General features: G+C 33.0%; 1 protein-coding gene and 1 long non-coding RNA gene across 12 annotated transcripts in view; both read right to left on the bottom strand.

The window, feature by feature from the left end:
- LOC129952583 (putative mediator of RNA polymerase II transcription subunit 26) overlaps window positions 1–18,301 on the bottom strand; it is a 254,982-nt gene that overhangs the window by 171,272 nt on the left and 65,409 nt on the right. For all 11 annotated transcript variants that reach the window (XM_056065245.1, XM_056065246.1, XM_056065249.1 and 8 more), the window contains exon 2: window positions 12,568–13,225. In XM_056065245.1, coding sequence (XP_055921220.1) covers window positions 12,568–12,639 — 72 coding nt within the window. In that variant the 5' untranslated portion in view covers window positions 12,640–13,225. The remainder of the gene's footprint in view (window positions 1–12,567; window positions 13,226–18,301) is intronic.
- Window positions 9,202–11,898, bottom strand: LOC129952586 (uncharacterized). The gene is made up of 3 exons (XR_008782342.1): window positions 11,855–11,898; window positions 10,176–10,313; window positions 9,202–9,600 (listed from the first exon to the last, which is right to left on the bottom strand). It is a non-coding gene; the product is annotated as an uncharacterized LOC129952586 (long non-coding RNA).

The following is an 18,301-nucleotide window of genomic DNA, read 5'->3' as shown; positions in this document are numbered from 1 at the left end:
ATAGTTTAAATTTAAACTGAAAACTAACATAGTAAGTAGAGTAAAAAAGTAAATTTAAAAGCTTGCATGTTTGAAATTGTCATTTTTAGAGTCAATGAATATAGAGAATTTTTTTAAATTTACTTATTAATTGATTAAGAGGACTGTTACTTCAATATTTCGATCTGCTATAATTAGTTCTAAGAAGTACATTTTTCCTAACCTAACCTGATTTAGATTGTAACAAAATCGACAAAGAATAGATGGGCATAAAATAGTTAAATTCAATACATCAGCTATAAGCAGATGGGAGTTTTATCAAGGCCTTTGAGTTTATGCAGGTAATAAAAGTCTATCAGGCCAGAGAAAAAAACGGACAACATCTTAAAAGTCTACGTTGAATACTTTCGATTCTATCAATAGGAACCGAAAAGTATGTCGCCCATAGAACGCAAGCTTTATTCAAGAATTGGGCTGACAAAGAATTTTAATAACAACTTTTTCACTGACTTGAACTTGACGAATTTAACATAAAATCATAATTTATTATATCGGGTGTTTAATAAGAGCGATACAAAAGTTTTTTTTTTAAATAAGACGAAAACGGTTTTCGATATCAAGGCACGCTTGCAGAAGTCCAGACGCTGAACCCAATTTTCGACAATTTTCAAACATAAATCGGCCGATACTGCTACAATTTCACGTTCAATTAACGTGCCGGTCCTGATCATTACGGAAGAAGTGCGGCCTAATGACACCGCCGGCCCATAAACCACACCAAACCGTAATTTGTTCGGGATGCAATGATGACACTTGGAGTACATGTGGATTGAACCAATACTGCATATTTTGTTTATTGACGAAGCAATTCAACCAGAAATGAGCGTCATAGCTGAAGATGATTTTTAGACGATTATTCCAATCATTTTCCAGTTGTTGCTCAGTCCAACATACGACGCTTCTGATGGTCAAGCCGCTTCAGTTCTTGCTTCATTTTAATCTTGTAAGGATGTAGTCCAATATCTTTTCGCGAAATTCGCCCAACGCTTGAGAACGAGGTGTGAGACACATTTGGGCTTTCTGCAACAGCGGCAGCAATATTTTCGACATTATGGGAACTTCTTTGTCTCACATAAATTGGAAGTAGCGCTTTTAACGTTGAGGCCACTAACTCCTAATTTCGGTACTAAAATTTTAACAATTTCGACTCGTTGTTGGCTCATAAATCTTTCCATCATGAAATAACAAACCTTACTGAAGAGAAAGAGCGGCAAGAAATATGGCGTCTTTTGCTATCAATGTCGCTTTACTTTTGTAGCGTCGCTGTTGAAAAACCCTGTATTACGTTTGCGTTTAAGACAGATTGTTTTATATTTGCCGGTATTTAAAATCAAACGATTTTTATTGCAGTCTTTGCAATCCTTGATACGAGTTAATAATTCGAAACATTTTAACATCATCTGCATAGATAATGACATGAAATAATTAAAAACAGAGGGAAAATGATTAATAAATAAAATAAACAGCAATGGACCAAGGTGACTCTCTTGAGGTACACCAGAATCAAGTTTAAATTGACATGAAGGGTTCCTCTTATCATTAAGATATGACCAATCTACATAACGAAATAGTCCAACAATTTAGGAAAGGCAGAAAATTTCGCTATAGGACCATAGGACGTTTTTATCAACGTGCCTCATTTATGAATATTAACACAAATCTGGGGACTTATAATATTTCTGAGATTCGTTGAAAAGAATCAACAATGAACTACAAACATAAGAAACATATTGTTTCAACATAAATTGTGGCATTTCATCAGGACTGGAAGATTAAATTTAGCTATAGAATATTGTCACTTGTAGACCCCTCAGAAACCGTACAATTGATTGATATACGATGACTGTATTCTTGTGTATTAGAAGAAATAGGGGAAGAAGTGCTGTCAGAAGAAAAATTCTCTAAGGCAATCTTAAAATAATCTGCGAACATGTTCAAAATCGACTTGAAGAAATTTGAAAGGTCGTACTAAGATTCAATACTCGAAATGAATAGAGTGACAAAGTCGTATTGCGGATCTTGGTAAACTCTAAGCGTCTCATCAATTTTCAATAGATAGAAATTCAAACAAATGTTGTTTCTTTTGGTTTTAAAAGTTTTTAAATGTGAAACAAACCATGCCAGGCTATATTTTGGCAAAAACGTCCTTTTTAATAAAAGCACTGATTGAGCTACACAGCACTAACTAAGGAAATGTGTTTTTAATAATTTTCCAACGATTTTCAAGAATTAAATTTGTGCAAAAATATTCAAAATAAAAAAAAAAAAAATAGAGGCGGTGTACATTTAAAATTCACAACAACAGTGCCAGTGGTAGAAAACTAAATAGCACTCATATCCACATTATTTTCAGACTATAAATGTGTAAGAAAGTAGAGTTTTAACAAAATTCTTTTTTAACTTATTGGAATAAAACATTTAAAGGAAAAAATGATTGATCTATTTATTAATTCAGGACATACATATTAGGGTACTCTCTACTTTAAAAGAAAAACGCCTTAAGCCTTTTGGACATGATTTTGTCAGTGAATTGTCGTTGTAATAGTATTTTTTTTATTTTATGGCTTTGTGAACATAGTTCCAAAATTTTGTGGTGGCCAAGTAAACACTTGTATTTGATTCTTTCGCAGCCAAGTTTGTTGACTGATTGGCAGTGTGTACATAAATAGCCAAGTTAACGGCATGTTTTCTTGTATTGATACTAGTTCAAATACAAAAAAAACTGCTCAAGACTCCAAGTTGCGGTCACCGTGTTTTATCGTCTTCAACGTGCAGTAAGGATTTAAACTTTTGGTTTTTTGGACGACAAACGTGACTTTACCATGTTTTAAATGTCTTTTGTTGCTTTACATGATATATACGTTATAAGTCAACTTTTTTGAAAAACCCGATTATTTTCAAATGTCAAGAATACGCCTTTCGTTTCCAAATTTTGATAATGAGCGTCCTTGGCTCATATTAACGCATAGTTCATTCTTTACTTAAATAAAATAAATTTAATAAATCTTTAAAGAAAATGGTCCAAATCGTTTCGCTTATTAAAATCCGCAAGTTCCACTATTAAAATAATTTGGGTAGCGCAACAGCCCTTTGAGAACGAGGGCCTGGTGACTTACGACTCTCAACCATTCCTGTGTACGAGTATTGTTGTGAGGGATGGAGGGGACCTACAGTTTAAACCGAATTTGAGAAAGCACTTTTTGTGACAAGAATTACTCTTGGGGAATTTGTCAATTCCTCCCAAGAGGCAGTACCCGTAAAAAAGACCAGATGGCATAGGCAGTGATCGAAACCAAGAATTCTAGCATGACAGTCCAACGCACTAACCATCATACCACGGGTACTACCACAAGTTCTACTATTAATATGACAAAATTTTAATCTGTGCTTCATTTTTGCGAAAAAAGGGAACGTTTTTCAATCAGATATGTAATGAATAATAAAAAAAATTTAAAACATTGCTATTTTGTTTCCGCCACTGTTCTTATTTATATTTTGAGTTTCGGGGACAAAACGATGAATAAAAAATGTTTTTACAAATCCATAATGAACTATAAACCAAAATGCGTGATTTGAATTTGAAATTTATTTTTATGCATAGCACGTATTTCTTTAAAGTTGACACGATTTAAATAAATATCACACGGCCTTAAATGTGTGAGCAGATTTTCACTTTCGAATGCGTACAATTAAATTATGTTGTTGTGAGTAATAAGACCAGAATCCAATTCCATCTTTCCAAAATTTTATTACTTCGAGTCTAATTGCTGAATAGTTAAATTTATTAGAGAGGAACATGATTTCTCTCAAAGTTAAGATTTATTTGACTTAACATTATTAAGAAAATAATTCTTTTCCAAAACTAACTAAAGGTTAAACAATTTTTCAATATATTGATTTAGTTAACATTTCCTAAGGTTAGTCTGCACTGCAAGACTGAACTTTTTATCACTTGCGAAATGTCAAGTTTCTTAATGGAATTAAAAAACAAAATGTCTAACAAATTTCAAACTTCTAGATATTGTAAACATTTCATATAAAAATGATTGACACCACCTATTTTATGATGGTCATTTCTAACGCTGGCCTTATAAGCACTATACAAGTCCTGTCAACAAAACCCATAAACGTTAAATGTATGTGAATGACAGAATGCATCCAGTTATTTCTATGATCTCTCTAACTTCAAGTGCATCATCTGTCAATCTAATTCATATATATTTACGTAATATATAGAAATGCATCTTCTAATCGTTTGTTGTTTATCTGACAGTTAGACATCAACAACAAGCCTCTTAAGTTTTGTATATACTTTATACTTATATCGGTTCATATAAACGTTCCATTCAAAACCAATCTGTTTAACAAAGTAGCTTATTGACATCTGAAGAGTTGAAATGGCTTCAACATCAATCAATAAATCTTTATATGCATCTATTAATATTTATGTGTGAATGAATGTGCTTTATAAGCACCTTAAGTAGTAATGGTTCCATCTTCTACATCTTCTATTTTTTTACATCGGTATTATAAGATTTCTTTGACATGCCACGAAAAGATGCAAATGACCTTATTTTTCCTTCACATCACCGCCATCGTCGCGTCGCAGCTGCGCCATCCAAACAAGACCAAAACCAGCCAAGCCACCATTATATCAGTCAGTCAGTTAGTCTGGTCTTTCATTGTTTGCATTGTTTATATTTTTAACACTCGCTTTAAGAAACTACTTTAAATGGACAAAGTTGTGTGGAACAATATTCTCGTGTGTCAAAAACACTTTTCTTGAATTTTGTTTATTGTATTCATGTAGTTTTATTAATGTCATGAAAAGTATTTTACGAGATCTTTTTGACACCCAAAAAATTGTAAGTAACACTTTGTGGCGTGAAAAAAGGGTCTTGACGACGCGACACAAAGAAAACGAATTGCTATGTTGTACGAGCACGAATGTGTCTTCTTCGGTGCTGGAGAATTCGTTCTGGTTGACTTGAGCTACTTTAAAATAGGTATCTACAACATGAACAAAAAAAGGGAACAATAGAAAATTATTATTGCGTGCAGAGAAGAGTTATGGTTGGATTTTTTCAAACACAATCAAATTTGTTTTTATTGCCAATCACCCCCCATTAACTTTAATATCTGTTTAACAATGTAGCAAAACTGTAATTTTTCACAACAAAACGAAAATAAGGCAATGTAGTATTACAGTTTTCGCATGTCTGAATTTTTGGAAATTGTTTTGGTTATTATCAAATAAACGAAGAGTCGACCATTCCTCGAATTACTTTGAGATTTTAGTGTCAATCAATGATGTAGCCCAAGCAATTGACCAAAGAAATATCGTTAAAGAATGTGTCTTAGTGATTTATTTTAGAAACATGGGTTGTTAGAGAATCAGTATTATTTACCTCAGCAGAAAAAAGTAACCAAGTTGGGAATTATTAAAAACTTGTTTCTAAAGTAATTCCTCTAGATTTGACGTAAGAGCCTTATGAGAATTCCGAACAAGTATTCCGGATATAGAAGAAACCTTATCCAGAAATAAAGCTTGATTCCAAATTCAGTCGATGAGTCAACAGAATTGATTCTCAACACCATCAAAGAATCAGCTGTCATGAGCTCTAGTAGAGGTAAAAACTATAAATCTAGGTGGTATGGCCAAGACTGTGGGAAAAGTAGAAAGAAATCGTTGATTTTGGAAAGACTTTTTAGGAAATCATTACTTTGGCTTCGAGATTATTATATCTTCAGGTAAGTAATTCATACAAAGACTTATGTAGTCGCAATAACCAAACTTTTTTAAAAATATAGCTTTTAATGTTAAATCTCATTCATTTAAGAGACGTTAGATCATTTTGGTCAAATGTTAACATTTTAGGTGGAAGTCATAAGTGAGCGGTCTCTGCTGTCGGTATAGATGCGCCGGCCAATAACTTTAAAAGACTCTTTCGGACCCTGAACAAATTTATATAAGTTTTGCTATACCTTTCGTCTAGATTGAGGAACTGGATTCCCCATTCTCAGTAGCGGAACTACTTTTCGCGTTAAGAAAACGGAAGGATAACAGGGCTTAGTTTCATAAAAAGTCAGTTGAAAATTCATAGAACAAGTTTTATTATTAATAAATGCAATGTTTTTTGGCGAGACTATTCCAATGACTTTCCGTGCCTCATCCATTTCTGCAATTTTTCAAAAAGGGTGTGAACTCAGTTCTTTGCGAAAGATTTATATCTATGTAAGTCATATATTTAAAACGTGTCTCTTGGGTTGAGACGAATGATAAAATAAGTTGCTTTAGAGCAGTGTTTAAAGCAAACCTATTTACAGTCAACTAAATCTTTGCCCTATCAACTGTTTCTAGACGTTTTGTAGAGAATGTACTAGCAACTTCTAAGAAATAACAGTACAGTTGATTCATTTTGCAAGAAGTCTTCCAAGTACTTTAAAATAGAAATGGGAGTTCCACAAGGATGCATTCGAAGTTTTTTGGGGTTTTCCCTCTGATATGAATAATGATAATATGAATGATATTAAGGGTAGTATGATTTTACCAGATATCCCAGTGACTATGCAACTTCAAATCAATAAACTTAAACAATTTTGCGATTTATGGGAAGATAAGATAAATATACTTAAGTCGAAAAAAATGGTCTTTATATCTCAGAATCGAATTGAGAGCACTTATCGTAACTGAAATCTCGATGGACCCGACATATATGCAGGTAGTATCCGAGTTTAAATACCTGGGTCTTACCATGACACATAACTTAAATTTTCGCCCTCATTTGAAAAACAAAATAAAGCCAGCAGGATTGGCTATAAAATGTTTGTGGTAAAGTTTTTCAAAAACCAATCTAAAGATCCGTCGATTGAATATAAGGTTTTCCATGCAACAATGTAATCAATGAATACTAAGAATTTGTTAAAATAGATATTTCTCTACGCGAATTTTCAGATTTCCCTCCAATATTCCGAATTATGATATTGAATAGGGACTGCCACCAATCTGCATAACTAACCTTTAAGCTTGTGTGGACTATGTAATGTCAAAGCTTTGCCAAGATTGAATAATAATCTACATGAAGAGATATTTTTGTCCGAAATAGATATTTTTCTTTTAGAGACTCATGTGATTTGGCATTAGAACATAACATAACAAACTATTGACTTTATGCGTCGAAGATATGAATTCATTCCGAAACGAATTTCACGACCTTAAAACTATTATAGACGATACAATTTTTCATTCGCTTCTTAACCGAACGAGAGAATCTGTTTCAAGAACAGTTTACAGGAAACCAAACTACAGTCCGGGGAGTGACAATTTTTTCGAGATGAGCTCACCGTTAATGATATCAATTTTTTCTTTAAAGCTCGAGTGGAATCGCTTTAGCTTCATTACAGACCCCACGGAATTGATCTTAATCCAAATTGTTCTCTGTAAAATCTGTACCAATCTGAAAATGAATTTCACTTCATACGTTTGTGTCCGATTCTTCAGGAAACATAGATTACACTTTAATAAATGCTTTCTATCCATTCAGCATTATAGAATGGATAGAGTGGATGGAAAGTAATTTTTCGCTTTATTTCTGAGGTTAAGCGTTAAGAAATTAGTTCACAAATTTTTAAGAGATATAGAAAAATATGATTTTCCCTCTTTTATCCTCTCTTTTTTTCTCTTCATTTTGTATTGAATCTCTTGACTTTCTCATCTGGCTTTGCAAAACAGTCCAAGCTGCTTATTAACATAAATAAGTAAAACTTTTAAAATATCAAAAATGGTTCAATATAACTTAAATTGATTTTGTTTCTTTTTATAATTTTTTTTTTTTAAACTAAATTTAATAAAATTTTGTATGCATCAATTTGTTATGATTTTTATTTGTGTAATTTTTTTAATTTTTGTCTCTAAATTTCTCTGTTTATGTTTATATTTCAAATTCAATTGGCTTATATGCCAAGCTTTTAAATATTTTAACTTTTTCTATACAACATTTTTATGAAACAAAATAAATTTGGATAAAATATTTATATATCCCGGATTATTCGATTACTAGGCCAAATTGAATCAGCAATTCAAACCAGGTTATAACCATTTTGAGTACGATATAACTCAAAAAATCTTTTGCGCATTAAATTAGCCATCTTGGGAATGTCAATTGGCTTCCTTGGAGCTGCGATTTGACCTCAATTGGACAATAAAATTGGAAATCGATTTGACAAAATGTGCTACAACGAAGCTGGCCGAACATAGTTGTTTTAAAGCCATACTTCATGAAAACAAAATTTTGTACATTTTATTGTATTTTTAATAATAAGCTTGAAGATTCGTTGCAGTGTTTAAAACACAAAAAAACGTTAAAATTCTTGCTTGAAAGATCTTCTCCTTTTGGCGACCATGCTAACCGGATTAACAATTAATCTAAAATGTCTCCAAACTTTCTGATAATAAATATAATTACAATTCTTTTATGTCTTCTTAAAGTCCAAAAATTACTTAAGATCAAACATTTTTTTATTCACTCATAAGAAGACTTTTAAGTTTCAGTCTTTTTATCTTCTTGTATGATTATTTCTGAAGTCAAAAGTCATAAACTATACAAATGAAACTGCAAGTGCACTAAAACACAAACAACATACCTCCGCTTTGGATACCTGGTGAGATCACTTTAAAGATAAATACTGCACGGTATTGACTAACAACATTTTTCTTATACGTTTCTTTTATGAGAGGTCTTTGAAAATAACCTAATTTAAAAGCTTAAAGCATCTGAAACTGTAACGAACATTATTTTCAACTTTTGGCCTTATGAAGCCAATGAATAATTAAAAGAAGTTAAAACAGATCAATTTAAGTAGTTGAAAATTGTTAACTCATAAAAAAAGACCTGAAAACCTTTCAACCACTTTAAGGCAAAAAAATGTGGCAATTTTAAACTTGGAAAAAACATACCACCAAAATGAACAAAACTTGGAATTAAAAAACAAATACGATAGATTTTCAGCCCTATTCTGCTATTCCCGTGAACCGCAGATTCGATTCACCCATTCGATTCCCTTTCGCCCTGTGTTTCCATTCTGCTATCCGTCGGGTGAACTACATTATCTAAACCAATTTGACATTCAAACTAACAGCTGTTCATGAGAAAATCAAAGAAGTTTGTTTTTTTGCAAATTGAAATTTATTTAATCAATTTCATCTCTATTTACTAAAATCTTTGGAAAATTGGATAAATTGTTTTGGTTATTACACTACAATACAATAGCAAATATAAACAAACAGTTATGGATAGCATTGGACTTTTTTTTCCACTTCCAAACAGTGGAATAAGACTATCAACAAACCGAGAACTTCGCAGAAATGTGAGAAAATCCAAAAAAGATGTTATGGAACTGCCGGATGAAACGTAAGTTGATTCATTTTCAATTTTCACTAGATAAAATTAATTATTTCAAAACCGTAGGTTTGTCAAAAACTTTCGCTTGAGTAAAAAAGCATTTCAGTACGTATTGAATATTGTTGAATCGAATCTTCCACCTCCTCAGCGAAATGATTCACTTTCAAGAAAAGAGAAATTGATAGCGTGTTTAAGATTTTTTGGCGAAGGTAGTCTGCAACATGCCGTTGGACAAGATTTTAATGTAGGGATCGCTCAGTCCACATTTAGCAAAGTCTTGCAGGAGATACTGGACGTATTACAAGCCCATCTATGTCCGAAATGGATTACTCTACAAATGACAACAGAAGAAAAACTAGAAGCAAAGCTCTGGTTTTACCAAAAATGTGGTGTGCCTGGAGTTGTTATGTGTGTTGACGGTACACACATTCCTCTGAAGACACCTTATCAAAACCCACATCTATTCTACAACAGAAAAGGCTACCACAGCCTTAATACAATGCTGGTAAGTACAATAAAATGTTTTTTTAATTTTACCTTGACAAAAAATTTCCTTTCAGATATGCAATCATAAGCAATGGATTACCTACGTTGACGCAAGTTATCCCGGAAGTAGTCACGACTCGTTAGTATGGAACAATACGGAAGGAAGTTCTTATTTTGAAAATATGTTTAATAATGGAGAAAGAAATATCAGACTTTTAGGTAAATTCTGTTTACAATACATGTACCTACTTATGTACATTGTAAGATTGTTCACTTTTGTAACACTTTTTTTTCAGGTGATGGAGGGTATGGTTTATTTCCGTGGTTACTTACTCCTTTTCGAAACGTAGAAGCAGGTTCCCAACAATCCAATTTCAATACACAACACTGCAAAGGACGAAACATTATAGAGCGAACTATTGGTGTATTGAAAAGTAGATTTCGTTGTTTGGATTTGTCCAGAGTATTACAGTATTCACCTCAAAAAGCAGCACAAATTATAAACGTGTGCTGTGCTCTACACAATATATGTAGACATTTTCAAGTATCTTTGGACGAGGACTTACTTTCCGATGATTTAGAAAACCGAGAAGATATGACCAATGATACGCAAGGAAATGATGTCGTACAGCCCTTGCAGTATTATTCTGAGGCAGTAAGCTTAAGGAACGAATTAATGATGTCTCTATAAGTTATTGAAAAAAAAGCTTTATTGTGAAAACTTAAAAGTAACAAATTCATTTCAATCATTATAAAAACATAAAAAATCATTATAAAAACATATAAAATAAAAAACAGTCTTATATTTTCTTAAGTTATTAAAAAACAGCCATTTCAGATGATATCCAGATTTCACTTCAAAACTGTTGTATGTATATGAACTTATTAAACACAAAAAAAAATGTCACAACCAAAATATAAAGCTTATCGGTTGTCTTGATTATGTTTAAGCTCCAACATTAAAAGCTCCTCCTTTAATTGGAGTTTATTAACAGCGATTCCTTGCATTTTAATGTTATGCTCATTGTTCTGATTCTTTATATCCTCCAGGACTTTGTATATTCTTCTGGTGTTATATTGAATATTTTTGGAGTTCTCTTCTGAAGATTTCAATGACTTTTGAATAGCATTGCTCAAATCCCTTTGGATCTCAACTTGAGATTTCATGAGCTCATACTGCGCAAGGGACAGTTCGGCTGGAGTCATCTGTTTTTTTGATTTTTTGGGCGCATTTTCCAAGTCTTGAACATCTATGGATTGCATTTAAGTAAAAGAAATATTTGATTATATACATATAAGTATGTATAAACAAAATTGTTTGGTCTCACCAATATCATTCTCATGATTCTCACTGTTACGTGTGTCATCATTCTCATCGAGTTCCAGCACATCTTCAGCACTTCGTCGACGTTTTGATGTTTCTTTTGCTTCTGTTCTGATTTTATTTTGTGGACATCCAAATATCTTGACATTAGAGATGCCTTCCACCGCCTCCTTCAGACCAACCAAAGCAATAACTTCCTCTTCTTCGTCTGAAAACTTATGTGTTTTGTTTGGCCCACCCCCCGTGGCTCGTTGTTCTTGTTTGTTTTGTGATAGTTTTTTCTTCAAATGCGATTTGTAGTCGCTCCATACCTGAAAAATTCTGTTGTTAAAAAAAAAGTCTGAAATATTTTAAGATCTACCTTCTTCCACTCCGTCACATCTTTTATTGGTGGGCCTAGGATGTTCAGTCTTTCCTTAAGATTTTTCCAAAACTCACGTAAGTCCTCGGGTTGCCTTTTTGCATTATTTTTTGCAATATCTGGATTTAATTTCATTGCCGATATTATTGTTGAAAACTGGTCTCTGTTCGTTGTTCTTCCCCTAAAAATGTTAATAATCTTTTTTTACAAACAAAATCAAGCAATAAATTAGTTTTTACTTACATTTTATCAACCACCAACCAGACAGACGATCCATTAAATGAAAAATCCGCAACATTTGATATGCGGATCTGAATTGTATAGAATGAAAGCATTCACGGGGATAAGAGAATACCGCGCAGTGTTACCGACGTTACCGACATTAACGAGGTGAATCTAGATTCAATTGTAATGAATAGTAGAATAGTGTTCAGTGAAAATTGAACAAAAATTCCCCCCGATGAATAGCAGAATAGGGCTGTTTGTTTAAAGATACAAAAATTCGTCAGTCACATAAATTCCAAAAACAAATATTGTCTTTTATGTCTTACAATACTGGTTCCTAATTAAACTACGTAAAAAACCGATACTTAATCAAGTCAATCTTTAACGGATTCAAAACAATTTAAAGGCGCTAAATAGCCATTATACAACGCCCACACTGCTATACCATCATATATCTAACACTCTCATTCCCTTTAGATAGTGTCATCATTCAGATATATAATTTAATATATTCTGGTTATAAAAACAAACATAAATACAAGACAAAAATAATAAACGTCAAACAAACCGGACCAATCCACACCTTGTGATGATGACGATGTATTTTGTGATGCAAATGCCATTACCACGCATTTCCACCTGTCATACGCTTATTAATAAAAAATAATCTTGCTAACCAGTTTTTGTTTTTGATTATTACTTTAAATTTAAAAAAAAAAAACATAACTTACCTTCATATCAGCTATAATCTGCTGGAAGAGGCTGCCAAGGGCCGATCCATCTCGTTCTAAACTAAGATCCATTTTGATGTCGATGAAAGATTCTTCTTAACTCAGGAAGTACAAATGGAAATATTATCGTTACAAAATTTACAACAACCAACAAATTCACAAGAAAAGTTCGATTTGTTGTTGTTTTGATGTTGTATTTGGGGGGAAATGGAATACGAAACAAAAACGTTTCGAATTTTATCAACTTCACTTGTTTTTAATTATTTTATTTTTGTAACAAAATTTTTATAAAACTTCTTGTTGAATAAAATAAAAGACAATTTCAATTTTCACTATTTTTAAAAATTATGTTGACACAATTTTTGACATTATTTTTCTCTTTCTTTTCTAAGTGTAGTTACGATCATTAAGTCTTCTTTAACTTCAGAAAGACTACAAAAAGATGAAATTTATTACGTCGGCACGACATTTTAAGTTTGTTTTTGTGTAGTTCTTTTGTTTTAATTTTTGGTATTGTAATTTAATATTTTTTAAATTTGTTTTTCCTCAGAAGAGTACGTAAATAAAATAGTTCGAGATTTGTTGTTCTATGTAATCCAATTAACTTGAGTTGCTCGCAATTACTTTAATGTAGCAGAGATTGTTTTGCCGTTTTTGCCTAGAAATACAAAAAAAAGATGTAAAATTATTTATTTAATTTATTTAAACGAGTTGATTGTAGAAAACAAACAAAAGACATAAAAAAGGTTCAAGCTCGGGGTTGTTGTTGTTGTTGTTGGGAGTATAAAACAGAACAAGACTAACGAGTTTTTAAACCCGGGAATGTTTTTGTTGCGTTGAATGTTTAACTAACTGGGCCTAAGGTTAGTACATAGGTCAAAAAGCTGATATGACTTTCTTGTAAGCAATGGCGCGTTGTTCTGATATAAGAAGAGTTTCACTTAAGGTAATTACATGGGTATATTCAGTGGCACTAAACCTTATAAAGAACTAATGGCAAGTTACATTAAACAAAAAAAGAACTTATTTTACAGCTCGTGTTGTTGACCTTTGGTCACAGAAAGTCGGTTAACATGGCTCTATACTCGATCCATCTACGCTAACCGTGTTTGCTTCCTTATTGGTTCGAAAGTAATAGAGTCAAGTAAGTTTAATAACTTTATATTGTGTTCTCTTAAAAAAGTATAATTTTCTTTGTCGACATTACAACTAACGGGTTAACCATTTTTCAAACATTTGTCAAACTAAATTTTTAACCGATAAAAGTGGTGATTCTAAATTGTCGTATTTGGGGTTCTGAGAATCCTCAAGCAATTGAAAAGAGGTCATTACATCCACAAAAAGTCACTGTTCGGTGCGCTCTTGGGTCCAGAGGTTTAATTGGACCTTACTTCTTCTAAAACGACGATGGACCGACTGTCACCTTCGATTCGGATCGTTATGGTCATATGATTACCGACTTTTTTTGCCTGCTTTTGAAGAATACGACTTGGTCTCCGATCTGGTTTTAACAAGATGGAGCCGCATGCCATACAACCCGAGCGAATATGGCCTTAGCGAAAGAGACATTTCCTGACCGCGTAATTTTCCGGTGTGGCCATATCAACTGGCCAACACGATCATACGAGTTTACACAGCTGGTCTTTTTTTTAAGGTGGATCAAAAATTAAAGTTCCGGTTTTTTTTTTGAAATTCCATTCAGCAAAAGCTTTTGGAATTTTATTAACTACAAAAAAATGTAGTGGTTTACCAAATTGTATGGAGTTTTCGGATTCTATATCTAGTGATTTGCAAACTATCTGTAATCTTTTTGCAGATTATTTGATTCTGTTTACGTAGTTACGTCTTCTAACAAGCTTCCTGAATTTACTCCATTTAATGTAGTTGATATAGGAATTATTCAGTTAGAAATATCAGATGTAGTTGAAGCGTTAAATGGGAATGATGAAAACAAAGGACTTGGTCCAGATAGTATATCTCCCAAGATAATCAAAAAATGCGCAACGTCCCTTGCGTTACCTTTGTTGCTAATTTTCAATAAGTCTCTGAAAATGAATTTTTGATGAGTGAATTTTTAAATGAGTGGAAAACATCGTACATGTCTCCGATTTTTAAGTCTGGAGCAAAGCAAAAAATATGTAATTACCGACCAATATATAGGCTATCCATTATTCCTAAAATTTTTGAAAAAAATTGTATGTGATAAGCTCACTTTTCTTACAAAACAAATAGTATCCCATTTTCAGCATGGATTTGTTTCCAGTAGATCTACAGCTACAAATCTCACTATTTTGTGTGATTTAGTTGTTAGTGGATTTGAAAGTGGTCTCCAGACCGACATCATCTTTACTGACTTTGCCAAGGCATTTGATAGAGTTAACCTTGGTATTCACTCCATACTTTTAGAATGGATACGTTCGTGTCTTACTGATCAAAACCAATTCGTTAAGATACACAGATATGTTTCTAAGTGCATAAAAGTAACATCGGGCGTCCCTCAAGGAAGTCACATTGGTCCTATGTTCTTTAATTTGTTTATGAATGATATTCCTGACATTTTCCAGTTTTCCAGGTATTTATTATATGCTGACGAGGTAAAATTATTCAGAACTATACATTCTTTGATTGATTGAACTTGCATCATGGTGCAACAAAAATCTTCTTTTCTTAAATGTAGTCAAATGTCAAAGCTTTATATGCTCAAGGAAAATTGCACCAATAGTATTTGATTACACTATCAATAATATAACATTAGATAAAGAAACTCAAAAGAAGGATTTAGGAGTCATATTTGATAGGAAGTTCACATTAAGTAGTCACATTGATTATATAGTTTATAAAGCATATAAAATGTTGGGTTTTCTAAAATGGAACACTAGAGAATTATCCGATTTATATGCTCTTAAATCTCTTTATATGGCTTTTGCGAGATCTACTTTGGAATACTGTTGCGTTGTTTGGAATCCGTACTATGCACATCATTCATTGAGAATTGAAAGGATTCAGAGAAGTTTCACAAGATATTGTTTTTTTAAGCTAAATTGGAACATTATTATGCCCGCATATAATGTGAGATGTTTTCTTTTTGGTATGCAAACGCTTGAGGTTAGAAGAAAGTATTTTTCTATTATGATGATAAAGGATAAAGTAAGTAGTCACATTATGTGTCCTTACTTGCTAGAGCAAATAACATTTTATTTTCCCAGTAGAGGCCTTTCTATAGGCTTTCATTTACGGGAGACTTTTTCTAAAAGTAATTATTGTAGAAATGTACCGATTATGCGCTGCATCAGGAAACTAATGCTGTAATTGAAAAGATAGATATTTGTATGCACAGTTCACGAGAAACTTTTAATGTTAATTTTGTTATTTAATTAATTACTATTGTGATATAAAGGGTGAAGAGCAACCAGAAGAGCAACCAGAAGCCGTTCAAGAACTGCCCATGCATCCCGAAAAATGCACTGTTTGGTGTGGTTTGTACGCTGGTGGAATCATTGGACCGTATTTTTTCAAAGATGGTGTTGGACGCAACGTTACGGTGAATGGCGATCGCTATCGTTCAGTGCTAACAAACTTTTTGTTGCCAAAAATGGAAGAACTGAACTTGGTTGACATGTGGTTTCAACAAGATGGTTCTACATGCCACACAGCTCGCGATTCTATGGCCATTTTGAGGGAAAACTTCGGAGAACAATTCATCTCAAGGAATGGACCGGTAAGTTGGCCACCAAGATCATGCGATTTGACGCCTTTAGACTATTTTTTGTGGGGCTACGTCAAGTCTAAAGTCTACACAAATAAGCCAGACACTATTCCAGCTTTGGAAGACAACATTTCCGAAGAAATTCGGGCTATTCCGGCCGAAATGCTCGAACAAGTTACCCAAAATTGGACTTTCCGAATGGACCACCTAAGACGCAGCCGCGGTCAACATTTAAATGAAATTATCTTCAAAATGTAAATCAAATCAAATGGGGTGGCGCAACAGTCCGTTGTGAACCAGGGCCTAGTGACTTACAACTCTCAACCATTCCTGTGTGCGAGTACTGTTGTCAGGAATGGAAGGGACCTACAATTTTAGGCCGAATCCGAACGGCTAGTTTGAGAAAGCACTTTTTCATGACAAGAATTACTCTTGAAGGATTTGTCAATTCATCGCAAGAGGCAGTACCCGCGAAAATTATTTTTTTTTTATTATTATTTAAGGTGGCATAGGCAGGGATTGAACCCAAGACCCCTTGCGTGACAGTCCAACGCACAAACCATCATGCCACGGGTACAAAATGTAAATGTCATGGACAAATCTAACGTTTCAAATAAAGAATCGATGAGATCTTGCAAATTTTATGGGTTTTTTTTTAAAAGTTCTCAAGCTCTTAAAAAATCACCGTTTATATGTTAAATTTATGTTTTCTGTACTTATTTTAAATATTTATTATATCTTTAAGTTACTATTTTTCGTTATTTTTATTTATATTTATGTAATCTAAAAGAGAAAGTTAATCTCAGATTGATGAAATAAACTACTTGTTTTGCTCTGATTAAAACAAAAACCTATTTTTTTTGTATAATTTGTACACATAATGGCTCAGTTAAAAAAATTAATTTGATGGCGCAACAGTTCGTTGCTAGGGCTTAGTGACTTACAACTCTTAAACATTCCTGCGTGCGAGAACTGGCCTTTGGGAAGGTTGTGGGCAAAAGATTGATTATGGTAGGGCACACCACATTCTACGAGAATACTGCACAAGAAACAAACGGCTTTTCGACAATGACGAGTTCTTTTCCCGGACAATTCTGTTTTTTTTTTTTAACGTAACCAACAAGATGAAAAGTCGGACCGTCGAAAAAGATGATTTTTCGCCCAAAACCGTTGCCCAAATCAAGCTGCTCTAAGGCCTTAACTCAGAAACGATAATGAAGTGATATGTATTGAGCCTTCAAATTGATTAGTTAAATGTACCTTGTTTATGAATAATCCTTGGGTTGAGTTCGTAGAATAAGAGTCACACTTCCCGGTTACACCAGCCACATTGTAGGTTTTGTGGCATTCACTAGATTAATAGTCCTAAGAACTTTCGGCATAAACATGCTTAGAAACTTCTTTTCAAAAAGTGTATTGACTGGGTTAAACGAGCTCAATTCAAAAATCAATTTGCAATTTTGCCCAAGCTTGAATCGGCTCGTATCGCATCATGCTGATTTTCTTTCAAAATTTCCAGGAGGAAACAGTCATGAACTAAGTGATTCAACAGTCCGTCGACTTTTTCTATGAATATAGATGTTTACAAGATTTTCAATTTCTTCTTTGTACTCAAAAATAGTTTTCTAAAAAATAAATCAAACACATTGTTAAGACTTCTTTGTTTAAGCCAGACTATAACTACAAAAAACAACCTTCAATAAAACGTTATTAAAGTTTTGTCTGAGAGCTGTCTCACTTACGGCGAGACACCGGAATTGGTTGTCTCTGTTGTCTATATGCTTCGGCTAAAATGACATTTTGTTTAATTACAAGTGTGCATATTTAAAACTATTCTATACAGACAACAAACTAAGGAAATTGTTTAAAAATGCACGCAACTATAAATAATCAATCAAAAATGTATTTATTCCTTAAGAGAGAGAAAATTATCTAATTATCGTCAAAGAAAAACTACTTTGAATTTTCAATTTCTGTCATTTCGTTATATCAATATAATTTTCATTCAAAACATAAATATACAATTTT

The sequence above is a fragment of the Eupeodes corollae genome, chromosome 3 (assembly GCF_945859685.1).
Source record: "Eupeodes corollae chromosome 3, idEupCoro1.1, whole genome shotgun sequence".
Taxonomy (NCBI): domain Eukaryota; kingdom Metazoa; phylum Arthropoda; class Insecta; order Diptera; family Syrphidae; genus Eupeodes; species Eupeodes corollae.
This window is presented reverse-complemented; position numbering and strand designations above follow the sequence as displayed.